Source organism: Python bivittatus, unplaced genomic scaffold (assembly GCF_059951505.1).
Source record: "Python bivittatus isolate LINGU-HERP-01145 unplaced genomic scaffold, Pbiv_v1 ctg000410_np1212, whole genome shotgun sequence".
NCBI lineage: Eukaryota > Metazoa > Chordata > Lepidosauria > Squamata > Pythonidae > Python > Python bivittatus.
Window position 1 is genome coordinate 7,791,587 of NW_028277067.1, and position 16,514 is coordinate 7,808,100.

At 38.5% G+C, this 16,514-nt stretch overlaps 1 protein-coding gene across 4 annotated transcripts in view; it reads right to left on the reverse strand.

The window, feature by feature from the left end:
- Nucleotides 1–16,514, reverse strand: part of ASIC2 (acid sensing ion channel subunit 2) — a 453,834-nt gene that overhangs the window by 67,867 nt on the left and 369,453 nt on the right. For all 4 annotated transcript variants that reach the window (XM_088143453.1, XM_088143451.1, XM_088143452.1 and 1 more), the window contains one exon: nucleotides 3,874–4,024. In XM_088143453.1, coding sequence (XP_087999579.1) covers nucleotides 3,874–4,024 — 151 coding nt within the window. The remainder of the gene's footprint in view (nucleotides 1–3,873; nucleotides 4,025–16,514) is intronic.

Here is a 16,514-nt window from a genome sequence, read left to right on the forward strand (position 1 = left end):
TAACCAGTATTACCTTACCATTAGTAGGGAATGCTGCATGTAGCACAGTACAATGTACATCTTCTGCATCTTATTAAAAGTGTTGTATGAAACCTTCAGGTAACCAAAGCCATCATGGGCAGAAGAGATGAATATGGATCCATCTGGTGATGATCATGCCACATGGAAGATTGTTGCTTGGAACGTAAGAAGAATAAAAAATAAGGAATATGAATTAACAAATGGAAGAAAAGGAAGAAAAATAGATACATTATGTGGCTGAGAAACCTAAGAGAAAGTATAAGGGTATAACAGAGCTGAATGAAGGTGGTCTGATCATATAAAGGGGAGTTAATGCATATATGTATCATGTGAAAGCGTAGACTTAATTACAAATGAAGGGGCTAAATAAAATGTATGTCAGAAATGTATGAACAGGTGAAATATAAGCTCTTCTGGGTGCATATGAAAATGGAATGGAAAATCTGTTCCTTATTCTGATCATATGTCATACTTAGATTGGGAGTTCTGCTTCGTGCTGGGTGGGAGACCTTCGCATGAAGAAAATAAGAGGAAATTAGTTTTGTTCATATAGTCACAATCTGTGGAAGCACTCATATTTCTTTTGCTCTTTTGGAGACAACAACAACAATGGAAGTATTAACTGCCGGACTTTAAGTAATGCATTCCATTAGAGTCTTCACTGAGTGAGTACTGGGTGAGAACTCCTTCTATCAAGGAAACCTGCTATAGCAATATTCCCAAATCCGGAGCCCTCTAGGTGTATATAAGTATGAAGCATGGCCATGCTGATTTGGGATGACAGAAACTCTAATCCACCACATTTAGAAAGCATAAAGGTGTGGATGGCTGCTCTCAATGTAGTTTCAGCTTAGGTGGAATATGGTATAAGCCAGTTCAGTTTTCTAGTTAGCTGAAATGACTGGACTGTGCATTCTTGGAACATATTTATTCATTCATTCAATTAATTTATATAGCTGTCTATCTCAAATATATGACTCCGGGTGGTTTATAGAAATTAAAAACTAATATAATATAAAATCATATATACAAAAACGTATAAAAACTATACAACAAATCAGTAGCTGAAGTATAAAAAAACCACCACCAACAATCAACATAACCATTGTAGAGGCTTTACTGCATTCCTGAATCCCCAAGCCCGGTGGCAAAATCACATCTTTAAGACCTTATGAAAAGCCAGTAGGGTTGGAACAATCTAATCTGTGGCAGGATGATGTTTCAAAGGACAGGCTCACCACAGAAAAGGCTCTCTTCCTGGGCCCCACCAGTTGATATTCCCTAACAGAAAGGACCCAGAGCATGCCTCTTCTGAAAGACCTAATGGGATACGTAGATTTAATTGGGGAGAGGCAGTCCCTCAAATAACCTGGTCCCATGACATGAAGGGTTTTACAGATCATCACCAGCACCTTGAATTGAAGCCAGAAGCATACTGGTAACCAGTGCAGCTCACAGAGCAGAGGTATGATGTGTGCTGATTGAGAAGCGCACATAACTGCCTACACAGCTGCATTCTGCACCAGCTGCAGCTCTGAGGTGCTCTTCAAGGGCACCTCCATGTAAGGTACATTGCAATAGCCCATTCAACACCCTCCTACACCAATGCAGAAGGGAGGGAAGACACTGGGCAGATTGGGGGGAGATTGGTAGGCCAGTAGAATATGCCATATTGGCAGCTACTGATGGGAGAGATGGAACAATGTGCACCAGCCATATCCTACTTGCCTCATTCAGAATTTGCTTTGCTGAAACCCAGAACAACCCAAACATTTTGGGTCTCATTTTTGATGGTTTGTATTTCTTGTTTTGTGAACAACCTAAGGTTGAAAAGATAGAAAAGTAAGTATACATCGGGACCACAAAACGCAGCATCCATACCAGGATAAAAGAACACGAAAGACACTGCAGACTACAGCAACCAGAAAAATCTGCAGTAGCTGAACATGCTCTCAAGCACACTGGACACAAAATCCTATTTGAAAACACAGAGATACTGGACAACACCAACAGCCACTATACCAGGCTATACCGGGAAGCCATTGAGATTCACAAACACCAGCACAGTTTCAATAAAAAAGAGGAGAGTCTAAAAATCAACAAAACCTGGCTACCAATCCTGAAAAATACAGCCTGCAAAAGGTCAACGAACTCAGCTCAACCACCAGGACATGTGAACAGTTCACACAATGAACTTGCTAATCATCCCCAGCAGCCCCTCGTTAACAATTCAATAGAAGAAAAAACCCTGCCTAATCCCCAGGAAGATACACACAGATACTGACACCAAAACAAGCAGCCACGCAGTAACCCAACCCCCCCCACACCCCCAATCCCCCTTCCCCCCAGATCTCTATAAATACCCACAAAAGGGTCACATCACCCTGGGCACAGAGAGAACTGCTCCTGTCTGTGCTCCTGCCCTCTGAAGATGCCGGTCACGGTCACAGGTGCTGGCGAAACGTTAGGAAACAGAACTTCAAGAACATGGCCACACAGCCCGGAAGACCCACACCAGCCATCATATGCCGGCCGTGAAAGCCTTCGACAATACATAGAAAAGTAAGTAAAGGTCTAGAGCATGGGGTTGGTATAAACTAGATTTAGCTACATGTCTTTTCTTTGAACTCTTGCTTCTAATTTCTTTGCCTTATCATTTATTCCCTTTCTGTGCTTTTCATAATGTTGCTTACCCCAAAAGGAAATTGTGTGATGGTAATGTATGTTACACAATTAAATACATGACTACTGTATATTTATTTTAATTATATTTAATCAGTTAATTAAAATGAAAGAAAATGAAAGAAAATTCAATTTTTGTCTTAGTCCAATCCATTACCTATTGGAGAGCAGTCCTTGGCCAGATAAAATTGTGTATCCCTGTCACAAAGGTCCTTTATTAATGTTTTTTCTAACTTTGCATATCCTCCAAATCTTGCCCAAATTCTCATGGCCTGGTTTTGTGGTTATGGCAATTCCAGATATAATCTTAAAACAGAATTCAGCAAAATGCTTCTTGATTCTTGGAGGCTGTGTTCTTGCTGAGGCAACAAAAGGACCACTGATTTTTTGAACCACATCCCATATCCTACCCAGCTATTTGCTGCTGGAAGGAATTTTCTCACAAGGATAAAGTCATTTCTATTCACTGCTGTTATTCTTGTGCTGTTAATATTAAAACCTGATTGCTCCTGTGGGAGAGCAGTAAAGTAAGCACATGTCCACAGTCAATTTCAAATGCTAACTACAACCCTTACTGAAGAAAGAGTCAATGTGAACTGGCTATACATGAAACGTTCCTAGATTTGCGCTTTAAAATCTAAACTCCGTTGAGGACAGTGTGTAAATTGATAGTACTGCATTTAATGTGGGAAGAACTGGATTCAAATTCTCATTCATCTTAAGTCATTCAAAGTTAAAACACACACACACACACAGAATAAACTTGATGTCTATCCTTGTATACATAAGACTACATGTTACTGAACTCCAGCCATGCTAATGATTAGGAATAAAGACAAATCTGTCACGTTTATTTGTTTTCATATTCTCCATTTTCTCATCTCCAAGGTTGTTCTGGTCTATTTTCAGATCAGCTCATGATATAATAATGGCAATAATATTATTTAATGAATTGCTATGTTGTCCTTTTTCAGGAATACATGCATATTTGTGTGCCATTTTCCATGAATGTTTTGTTTAGAGAACTGCACTGAAATAACAAACTGCATTTCAATATGGATATAAGTTATTTAATCTCTACTTATTTTTAATACTGAACTAGCTAAAGATCAGAAGGTATGGATGAAGAATCTGGCAACAGATAAATAGACAAAATAGTTTCCGTCTCACCTGTTTCTCCCCATATTGGCAAGTATTCATCTTGCTGAATGTCCAGCATTATCTCCAATCCATTGCCTGTCCCACCCTTGAATGTGGTCAACAGAGGATGCCCATCTTCTCCTGAGTTAAACATGTAGCATTTCCCATATTTTGTAAACACCTAGGGAAGAAAGAAAGGGAGAGAAAAGACATTCAGGATCATAGCTGAGTAACATTCCTAGAGTCTGGGAACTTGGTTTCAGAAAGCTTAAGGAGTTTAATACTTTATTTGATTTTATTTATTACAATTTAAAGGCACACCACTCTGGGTGGCTTACACTTAAAAAAGCAGGAACAATAAAAAAAGAAGAAAAAAAAGAAACAGATCATATACATCCAGAAGGCAAACTTTCTGTAACAAGTAAAAGAGAGACTCAACTATCACCTTGCCCCAAGGCCTGGGAGAACAGCCAAGTTTTCAGTGACTTTCTGAATGTCACCAGGGTGGGAGCCATACGGATCTCTGTGGGGATGCTGTTCCGTTACTGAACCATCTTTCAGAGCCTAATTAATTGGTTGAAACCCTTATATAAAATATTTCCTACAGTTCAAACATTATGTGGATATACATTAACTATAAATCACCAAGAGTCATGCCATTTCTTATTTTTAATTTATAGCTTGCTAAGGGCTCTTTCTAGTTAAGAAAAAAAAAAGCCAAATTAATTCCTGAATAAATGATTCACCGTAGTAGTAGTAGTAATGTAGTAGATAAAACAGCAAAGGAATCAGTAAGTCATGACATATTTTTACATCCATCCCACAATCCCAAACTAATCATCAAAAGGTCCTAGTAGAGATAGCTTCACAAACAACCATACACAGAGTTCTGTGATTAAGGCATCAGCATAGGGAATGCCCTGTTTCTTGTAGACATCAGCCTCACCTTGGAGGAAAAATAAGAGTGCACAACACTCAACTGCTTTATAAAGCTATAAAGTTATACCTATGCACTAGTAAGTCCCTTTAAGTATTTATGCATTAAAAATATCTACATTTTTATAGTTTACAAACTTTTCTAAATACAGCCAAAGGATATGGAAGATTATAACAATAAAAATGCTACTACAAATGTGTAAAATTTTTAAGCTCAATACTTAAGAAAAAAAAGCAAATGAGACTAACAATAACAAATAATAAAAATATTAAAAAGCTAGTAAAACAACCATTTTTTAGTTTATATATGCATACCTTCTCCCTCCCCTTTTCCAATAATGGCTAATGTTTGCAACCCTTATATACAAAGCAGGTTGAGCAAATTTCCATATTTTTTCTTACTCTGCATAATTTATTCTGCTTTCTGATGGGCCCTAGAAAAGAGTGATGAACTAGGCCTGGCATTTACACCTTGCTGCTTCTTCTTTAGCACCCCAAAATGTTTCTTTTAAGACTGAAGATAAATAATAACGGACTTCTCCATTTGAAAGAATTACATAAATTCAGGGGATTCCCAACATACAAAGAAGTAAAAAGTCTGTAATTTAAATAAAAAATGTTTTAATTAAAATTATATACAAGGACAAATAGACCAGCAAGGACTTCACATGTTACACAGCAGCCTAATGAACTAATAGAAAAAATAAATTATCAACACCATGGCATGGAGATGGGATCTCTCTTGTGTGCTACTAATTTTTGAACATTGGCTCTGCTGCCAACTTCTGCCCAAAGACAGGAACAGCAGTACACCCCCCTTTATGTATTAAAAAGGGGTGGGTGAGAGGGAATTTATACAGACAACATTATTTTATATAATGTTATATATGAAGGGGCAAAAAGAGAGATGTAGAAATCGCAAAATCTTGTGTGTCTACGGTCATATCTGGAATCATGAAATTGGGGGCCGAGAAAATGGCTGCCATAAAAACAGATGCTACTCACAAAATCTCTCAGAACGGATGCAGCTACTCACAAACCTCCATTTACCAAAAGGTAAACTCATAAGGTTACTCTTTATCACCCTTGTAGGCCTCATCACTCTGCTCTCCACTCAAGAGCTTTCAGCTAAGCTGCTTTTGGTTTTGAACAGCTGTCTCTTCTGAAACAGCTGAGATAACACTGCAACATGACATTACAGGTCCTACTTGTGAACATCTTTAAATTCACTTTGTTTTATGATATGGTCATTTCTGCATTCTATCATAACATACATGGATTAAGTGGAAGATAAGCAATTTCTTGGGAATTTTTTAAATCTGCATTTTCCACTGGGGTTTTTACAAGTTACTTCATTTCTGGGATCCTTGACTGAATCTAGTTAATTACATTATCTGATTATCTTACACTGAGTCCATTTAAATACTTTATCTCAGACGCAGCCTTTCCCAACCTCATAATCTCCAAATGTATTGGATCTGTTGGACTTCAGTTCTCATAATCCCAAACCAGCACTGTTCTGCTGGCCAGACTTCATGGGAACTGAAGCCCAAGACACCTGGAGGGCACCAGGCTGGGGGAAACCTGATATAATAGAAATACTGAACTCCTTTTTGTAGATCCCTCAAGATTCAATATTAACGGAAATGAAAACAAAGCTGGTTAAAAATCAAGAGGGGTCATTTGTTCCTGGTGAGATTTGGAATGGTTTTTTCTGATACCAAGGCAAATAGCATGATAATGGGCATAGATGCCATCAAAATTTGAGATGAAAGAAACACAGCTTCTCAAGGGGCATAAAACATCTGGAAAGCAACCAAAGCAGCAGAGATGTTAAGAGGCCTCTTCAAGAAAGGGAGGGGTGGAGACACTGTAGAAGCACTCACTACTTTGACCTGAATCTTCTTTCATCTCAAGGTCATGGCTGAGATGTGAAAAGCATCTCTAGCCTGAATGTTGCATTTCATCAAGAGCTGTTTTCCTCCAAAGGAACAAAACACGACTTACATTTCTGAACTGCAAAGGCACTCACTTTCTCTATCAATACAAAACCCTAATATCCTTTTCAATCGCTGCCTCATGGTTCTTCACAGAGGAGAAAAAGAGAGAGATGCCATTGCACAACAGGCTGCCCTTCTTACTGAATTTGCTTGCAATGTCACTAGCTACTGAAGCAAAAGGCTGTTTAGCAGCCATAGCTATCATAATCTACACACCAAGAACTACCTCACACTTTTTATACTGAGTCTGCTGCATCTGCAGAACTTTTTCCTGTAGTAAACACATAAAGTAAAAAGGGTACATTCAAGTTTAACACAGCCCTTAATGGGCACTATAGGTTTAGCAATGCATGTCTCCTCTTCGTGCACAAGTTTCTCAGTCTGTTTCAAGTATCTTGAACAGTGTAGATGGTGTACTTTCTACATAAAAAATGTAATATTTTTCAGGCTGCAAATGTTATGCAAATTATATCCATCTTCACTTTTAAAAACTCACTATATTTTCTTCATTCCATTTCATAGAATTATTCCACTTCTCTTAGCTAATGGATACATTGGGTGAGGAACTTGGGGCTGAGGGAAAGGCACTTTTTATTCTTTATCTCCAGGTTTCTCAAGCTGTGATTGGGACTCTGCACAGGCTTGCAAGCAATTGCCAGGGGCGGGAATGGAGGGGGGCTTAAAAAATTCTTCAGGCACACCAGGAGAATCACCAACAATGTTTATGTTACTGAATTTTATTTTAAAATGAACTTTTTAATACTTGCATATTGGACAAAATGTTTAAATTTCTCCATTAAAATCTGCCATGATGTCAAAAATGTCAATAACATTTTTACAATTTGCTTTAAAGTATAATGTATTTCATGCACTGGATTTGTAATGCAATTGAAATGGGCAAAATCTAATTTTTACAGACCCCCTATTAATGTAAACAACTCTAACCAGGTATTGGCTAGCCACTGACACTGACGGTTTGGCTTCTCTTAGAAATGAACACATTTGTCCATTATTTCTTGATATCTATTCAATCTAGAGAACCTCTTCTATCTTGACTCCTCTGAGAACTTTTGCAATACTATCATAGAGACTCCATCTGCAAAAGATTCTAAGGATATTTTATGAGTTTAAATGTGTGTGGGTTGTTAAACATACTAGTTAAGACAACATGTTGTATCACACACACTGAGCATATTCAACTCTTCATGAATATATTAAAATCTTCCTGAAGCTACACTATGCAGAAAGAAACTGATAATGGTGGATCCGAAGTCTCATAATATTAAAACTCCAAATCATCCAAAGAAGGTGAAATCTGGAATAAAGTCAGGAAATGGTACAGTATTAACAAATGGAATTCACTACTATAAGAGAATTTAAATGGCTTCAAAACAATAATAGACAGTATATAAGCCTATAAATGGAGTGCTAACCATGACAGCTGAAGTAAGACTTTAAGTACAGAAGCAATATGTCTCTACTGTATACTCAATATAAGCAAGTGAAGAAGCTTGACCTTGATACCCTGTTTGAAAGCAACCTGTCTGGCTCTTGCTAGTGGAAACAGAAACTTGGAATTTCATTTAATTCAAAGAGACATGTTCTGTATGATAAACATATGCAAACAAAATTGGGGCTAAGGACATATTTTATTATACCCTTTTGTTCAAATTCACAAATTGAAGATGTTAGTTATGACATCAGTATCAAATAATGAGATACAGGTGATTAGGCAGTGAGGATTCTTCCTACACTGGGCAGAGAGTGCAACTATCATTGTACAATGGAGAGCAAAGCTCCTCTCTTCATTTCCCTATTACAGATTTATTCTTCATTCTAGGCAATTAGCACTTTGGGGAAACAGCCATGACGACAGCAATTTGTTTAATTTACAGCTCCATGTGTGTCATAGTAGTTCAGAGCCTGACCGCTACCATTTTTTCAACTGCTGCCTGAATATTAGCTATTACTTTTTAAATACCCAATCAAACAACGCTAAATTGTGCTGATGGCTAGACAAATGATTTAGCATACCTCTAAAGACCATCTATAGCAATCACCCAGTCAAACACAGCCTTCTGCCCATTTGTGGCTATGGCAAATAACAGTCTAAATCAAAAGCAAACAGCAAGGACTCATTTTCCAGATATTCCTACTTATAGCATCTCAACTGAAATGAGGTGCTAAACTACTTCTATTACTCTGTCTTGTACTTGTTTCCATTTTGCCTTTTCTGCTCAAATGGAGAAGGAGAGAAGTTCAAATCTGACTTAAAGCTTCACTCTGACCCGTCCCCCAAGCCCCTTCTCACCTAAATTCGGGTACAGTACTTACCTGGTAATTGTGTTTACTCAATTGGGGAGGGAAGTGCACCCTGCATGCTTTTCTTAACATGTCCCAAACCCAGGAAAAGCCTTAGCACTAAAATGGGCTTTGAGATTATTATAAAAGTATGTGCTATCTTCCCATTACTTCCTTCATTCTATTTATGCCCCTCTTTCTCTCCCACTTTTGGATTTTCATATTATTTAAAACCCCTCCAGGAGTTTTAAATCCACCTTGACAGTAGATGACAGATCATTCAGACACTCAACACAAGCTATACCTTACCTCAGCTGGATTTACTCTGGCTTTCTCTATAAATGGCAAGCTATGTATGTGCAGAGGTATTATTCCCTATTGGGAGTATAACACTGAAAATAGACATTGAACTGGTGAAATCCTAGACTTGACAGGATGACTGTGCCTCATTCTGGACAGTCAAAGTCTCTTTTCCCCCTTTCTCACCAATAGAACAGAGCAATAGTAGTGTGATAAATATTCTGCTTCTCAATCAGCAGGCTCAGAGACAGAAAACCTCAGTGAATGTCATGGTGTGTATACTATGAAGAAGGAGCATGGCAGGAAATAGACCTCCTGGCTGTAGAAAGCTCTGTTATCCCTCATGAAAGAGTGTATATTTACAACCACTTGTCTGGAGTGCTAGGCTAATGTACTATTGAGACTTGAAATGTTTTTAGCTTTCAGGCACAACAATATTAATAGCAATCCATGGCTCTTCAGATGCTCTCTGAAGCTTGATGATTCTTCACTTAAAATATCTGTCTTATGTGAAGTTAATGGCAACACCCTTCCAACAAAATTGGAAACAACTTTAAGGTGCTACTTCCCTAGAGTTCCTTGACAAGTCCCCATAGGATGGTTTGGTCACCAACAGCAATGGTCTTGTTGTAAATATATCTACAGTACAAATGTATGGGTTCTACTCTCTCACAATCACTAACCCCATCATTTCTGTTGTCCTCTGGAAATGAAACTTGACATTTTTATCTTGAGTAATATTGGGGTTTGCAGTCAACCTATTTTAGATAAACACAAGCCAAACATGGTACACTGTGGGGAAAATGGTAACTATTCTTTCTAGAAAAAGGTAACCATTTTCAAAACAGTAGAAAGTCTTTACTGCTTCACACCAGCCTTTTTTAGCTTTTTTTGAGAAGATTATAACAATCAAAGTCAGCAAGTACACCAGATTTTGGTGGACAGAGGGAGAAAGAAAAGGGGCTGCATTAGACCCTTAACAAGTCTCTTAACAACAAAACTGAAGGTAGCAAAATGTGGCAAAACAGTTTGAGGACAGATTCCCAAACACTTGAATCCAGCAGACTAAACGAGTTTGTTGATTTAATTAACTTTAAAAAAAAAAATTCTCAGTGATGTTTGGACAACATACAGGGCACTATATTAAAGTGCCCATTCTAATCCTCAAGCAAGAACAGAGACACATTAGAAGAATAAAACACAAATGGAAATTATTCTAACTGGGATTTGTTGGGAAAGGAATCTAAATACAGATTACAGCATGGATATAATTTTATGGCATCTTCAAGTTAAAAGAGTATCTCTAGGTTTATGTAGAGTACTTTATCAATTATCAATAACACTCTTTTCTGGTGTTTGTTCCCTATGAAGACAAGGTATAATATAAAGGACCAAGTCAGAAGAAAACAAGATGGTTTGTAAGTACCACCACCAGCTCCTGATACTAACACCAATCCTCAACACAATTTTTCTTCCACCTAAAAATGATCATGTATTCACTATTTAAAAGAGGTGAAGGAGCTCCTATACCCATGTCATTATCGCACTAAAACTGGGGTGGATGAAGCAAACAATGTGATGGGGGTAATTATACTGTGAGAGAAGGAGAGTGATTGGGATCTTTGACATTTCAGTTCTTTCTTTCTTTCTTTCTTTCTTTCTTTCTTTCTTTCTTTCTTTCTTTCTTTCTTTCTGTGAGAGAAGGAGAGTGATTGGGATCTTTGACATTTCAGTTCTTTCTTTCTTTCTTTCTTTCTTTCTTTCTTTCTTTCTTTCTTTCTTTCTTTCTTTCTTTCTTTCTTTCTTTCTTTCTTTCTTTCTTTCTTTCTTTCTTTCTGGTCATTCATGCTTACCAGTAAATTAGATTATGCATCCGTGGGGATATAACTTTCATATTAGTATTCCTTAAGCCAGAAGGTAGGCTGTAAATAAAACAACTGTTCAGCCCTCAAAACAGCAGCCTAGCCTGCCTCAAATTACACCCTGAAAGATCAACAGTCAATTTTTACTTTTTTTTTTTTTTTTTTGATTAGTAAGCATAAATGCTGTGTTACTTGTCTGGCTGACATTTTTGCAGGCTGTCATTTCATGCAGAGAAGGGAATTAGGTCCCTCCCATGAGAAGACCTGAAAAGGAGGCAGAGCCTGTAACCTATTTGTTAATTGGGGGAGTCAGGATTGGGCTTTGCTACACTAGTTATATACAAGCAAAATGACCTTCAGCAGCATTCCTGTTTTCAGCCTTTATAAAATGTCAGAGACCAGGGTGATGGACATTTGCTTAAGGATTTCTTACAATGCCTTCAGCTCATCCTCTGCTCTGAGGCTCTTTGCAAGGCTGATTGATGGCACAGACCTTCAAGGGAAATATATTTAACATTTTAAAGAGCAGTTTTAGAAACAGATTGCATTCTACATGGGCCAAAGTGTGGATAGAAAGCAAAACCTGCCTGGTGGGTAGGTCAGTTTTAATCTACAAACAAAAGATATGAATGATGTGGCTTGCTCTTCTTAAATTTAAAAGACAGTTTGGTTTTCATTGTAATATGAATGGTACAGGTAGTCCTCATTTAGTGACCACAATTAGAACTGGCAACTCAGTTGTTAAGCAAAGGGGTCGCTAAGTGAAACTGTGACTGTGCTTATGATCTGACTTCAGCTTTCCTTTGCTTAACAGACCTGTGAAGGTCATAAATGCGAAGATTGGTCATAAAGTTACTTTTTCATCACTGTCGTAACTGCGAATGGTTGCTAAGCGAGGCAGTTGCTAAATGAGGACTACCTGTATTAAAGAATCAGAATCAGAACATCCTGAAGTATCTATCCCAGCATCACTCACTCACAGCAAGATTTGCAGTTTTAAGACATGTAGTAGTATATTCCTAAAGTCTGGTACATATACATACACATATACACACACATACACAGAGAGTTAAAATAACTGGAAATATGTATGTATGCATGTATGTATGTATGTATGTATGTATGTATGTATTTAATCAATTTATATGACCTCCAAGCTCACAATGAGAACTGTGGGTGGTAAACACAGGGTTAAAAAATAAAAACAATAACAATAACAATAGCAGCAGCATAATGGCATCTGAGGATAATCTAACCCAGTTCATACAACCACAGTCACGCTAAAAAAATTACACCAACGGATTCATCCAACCTCCAGACCCCATGCCTGAGGGGACATCTAGGTCTTCAAGGACTTATGAAATGCCAGCAGGGTCAGATCTAAATGAATTTCAGGGAGTGTGATGTTCTAAAGGGTAAGCGCTGTAACAGAGAAGGCATGCTTCTTGGGTTCTGCCAAATGGCACTGCTTAACAGATAGGACTCAGGGCATGCCTACCCCACCAGATTTTATTGGTCAGGCAGAAACAATTGGAGAAAGGCAGTTCCACAATTAGCCTGGCCCCATGGCTCAAAGGCTTTATTGGTGGTAATCAGCACTTTGAATTACACCCAGAAGCCTACTAGGAGCCAGTGCAGGTCATGGAGCAGTGGTATAACATGTGCATACTGAGATGACCCCATAACTGTCCACACTGTTGCATTCTGGATGCATTGCAACTTTCAACAGGTCTTCAAGGTAGCCTCAAGTAGAATGTAATTGCAGCAATCCATTCAGGAAGTGACCAAGGCACAAGTAACTGTGAGTGCCTCCTGATCTAGGAAAGTGCACAATTGGTGCACAAGATGAGTACATTTAAAAGCCCTCCTGGGCAGGGCTGCCATCTGTTCCTTGAACAGGAACTGCAAGTCCAGGAAGGCCCCCACATTGCACAATGGTTTTGTCTGGGGCAGTGAAATCCTATCAAGAACTAAAGATAGAAAATCTCTGGATCTGGGACACCATAAAACCCAAAGCCACTTGGTCTTGCTAAGGTTGAGTTGAAGCTTGTTCTTCCCCATTCAGAATCCCACACCTTCCAGGCACTGAGAAAAAACCTCAATAGCATCATTTAGTTGCCTGGGGATACAGATGTATAACTAAATATCATCAGTGTACTGATAATACTTTACCCTGTGTTGCCAGATGCCCTCACCCAGCAGTTTCATGCAGATGTTAGACAGGAATGGGGAGAGAACAGAGCCCTAAGGGACTCCACAAAGAAGGGGTCATGGGCCAGATCTTTTTCCTATCAACACCAACTGGAACCGGCCCTGGAGAAAGGAGAACCGCTGCAATACTGTAACCACCCCTCCTCACTCCTAACCCTCTGACCAGGTCCAGAAGGATACTATGACTGATGGTATCAAAAACTGCTGGGATATCAAGAACAAGAAGGATGGACACATTACCCCCATCCTGCTCCCCCCAGAGGTTATACATAAGCACAATCAATAGCATTTCAGTCCAATATCCAAACCTGAAACCTGACTACAAGGAATCCAGTTGGTAGTTATGCAAAAAAGCAATAATCTGATGTTGCTTGCAACTAGTATATATATGAATATAGGAACAAGCACTGCCTTGAGTCAATTGTTCTGTTAGGTCGGTTTGAACAGAGTTCCTGCTTGGGGAGAAGACCAAAGGAAAGAAAGAGTTGAGGAGTTCTGCCCTCTTCTTCTCATTTGTTCCTATACTATCATCTTTTCCTAGCAGTGGGTCCACTCCTTCCATTGTATTAATGACATTGCCAAACAAAGCTCTTTTTGTTGTTTTTAGCGGTTTTTGTGCTAAGTTCTTTTTGTCTTTTAGCTTGACTCTTTCTGCAGATAGTAGTTACTTGCTGGTATGCCTCTTTGGTGATTACATCTATCTGCCATTTTATGTACATGTTCCTTTTAGTTCCTATCTCAGTTGAAACCCATCTATGCATCCATAATGGTTTCCCCCCCTCACTGGTATGGTGCATGATTGTACTTTCCATATTTTATTTTTTAGAAGATCCAAACTCTCCTGTACTGCCTTTGACCTGATAAATTCTATTTATGACATCCTACCAAATATTTCTCTAAGCTTGTGACACCGACTTTCCTGAAATCCAGTATGCAAATCTGACTACGACAATGTCTCTTTCTGCAATATCTTAAACCCAGGATGACATGGTTACTTCCTCCCAAATGAATAGTTACTTTTACCTCTTCAGCCTGGTAAACCATGCTGGTTAGGATAAAATCTAGAGGAGCTGGTCCTCTCTTCTTCAAACCTCTGGAAAATGAAACAGTCAGCAAGACAATTAAGTAATTTTTGAGATCTTGCAGCCTTGGTCAAGCTGGCTTTCCAACAGATGTCTATTTAATTTGTGCACCTATCTTTCCCTCTAATGCTCTTCAAGCAATCCTAGTCAATGACTTCAGGACTCTCTTGATTTCTGTTTGCAAATATATGATCTCAATTCCTTTCAATGTATCTTTTAGAAAGTATGATATAGTGTCTAGAATGCTTCAGTGCCTAGAATCGTGGAGTGGCCAAGCACATGTCTAATAGGATTTTGGCCAATACCTTATTTTTCAGTTAACTCTGATTCATATCTCAAGATTACATTAGAGGCAGTATGGTACAACAGAAAGCATTCTGGATATCAATGGAGAAGAGCTCATGCTTGATACTTCGCTTTATTCATCAACTTGCCCCCATTTCACGCTCCCCAGGCTGATTATGAACAACACAGAAAAAATACAGCACTAGGCAAATCACTATGGATGTTCCCAAATGTAAGCTAAAAAATGAATAATCCTGAAATCCAAATTACAAAAAAACATTTAAAATTCCTTATTACACAGATTGCCTCATACATATTTTGTTTGGGCAACTCCAAAAAAAACAACAACTTTAATTCTGGCCAGCGAAAATGCTCAGGGAAGGAGGATGCCAGAAAACCTGAGGTGTATCTGTACTCTAATTCTGAATGGCACAGTCAAGGGTTTCTTCCTCCTCTTTCTGGGAGTGCTGAAATTCCTGAATCTGGACTGAGGTGGAGTGGGCTACCTACTGTATTTTCAATTTCTTGTGCTGTGGAGTATGGTATTTCAGATCTTTTGCATCCTTTTTTCAGTGCACTTCTCCTTCTTGACAGGAGCCAACCCAGCCTCTACCATTTTTTTGATATTCCTTCCAAATACCTTGCATTCAACAGATCCCTGTTTCGTTTCAACTGCAGTCAGATTTTTTAAAAACAACAGGCTGCTCTGCTTTGTAAATTGATTGCTTTCTTCTTTTCCCATTTTTTCTCTGTTGCCCTATTTGCAATTGGCTTCTCTCTAATCTTCCATTATTATCCCAGAAAGAAAAGAGAGATATTTAAGGGGGAAAAAAAGTGAAGAGCTGCTGCAAGGAAGCTTACTGGATTATGATTTTTCAGGGAAGAAAGGGTAAGTTCATATTTTCAGAAAAAGACCTACTAGCCATTCAAGCTGATGGAGACAATGACATCTACATTATTACCCCTTCTCTGTAATTTTGTAGGAAAGGTGGAAAGGAAAGGAACTCTGTGTTCAGAGGCAATTTTACCATATTCTTGCTGGCTGGCAGAAATGTTTTTCCATTATTGTCATTGAAAGTATTTTATTTGTTTTACTGGGGCTTCTAGGCTATTTGAATAGCTAGACTTAAAGTGGCTTACATTTCCAGCTACAGAGAAAAAAAACTAAAAACTAAAAAGACTTGAACAATTTACCAAGAGCACAAATTCTCACTTATGTACAGTTTACCTCATCTCAGAAAATTAGGGTGAGCAGTAATGATTTTAAATTGCATGTGTCTGTATGTTACATCTGTGTATCCAGCCACAATTTATATTACAGCCCCAAAATTCCTTTGTGCCAGAGTATGAAAATAGATATAATAAATATGGATAAAAATAACGAAAAGCTTATTGGTTCAGCTCCAACCTGCTTCAATCAGTTAGTTAAAAGCCAGGGGAAAAAAATGACAAATCACTTTAAAGGCTTCCAAAAGCCAAAGGAAGCAGCTGCTTGGGTGTACTGCTTGATAACAGAAAGCTGCCAGGGACCAGCCAGCATGCTTTGCCATTGTGCCAGCTTATTAGGCCCTTGCCACAAGCAGCTGTTTGCAGTCCGGCATCCTCACATGGCTTTTTTGAAGGTCCACCTGCCAGCATTAAACAAGCTCTTCTGTGGCAGGCAATGATGTCACCCTCACTACGTTCAACAGCTA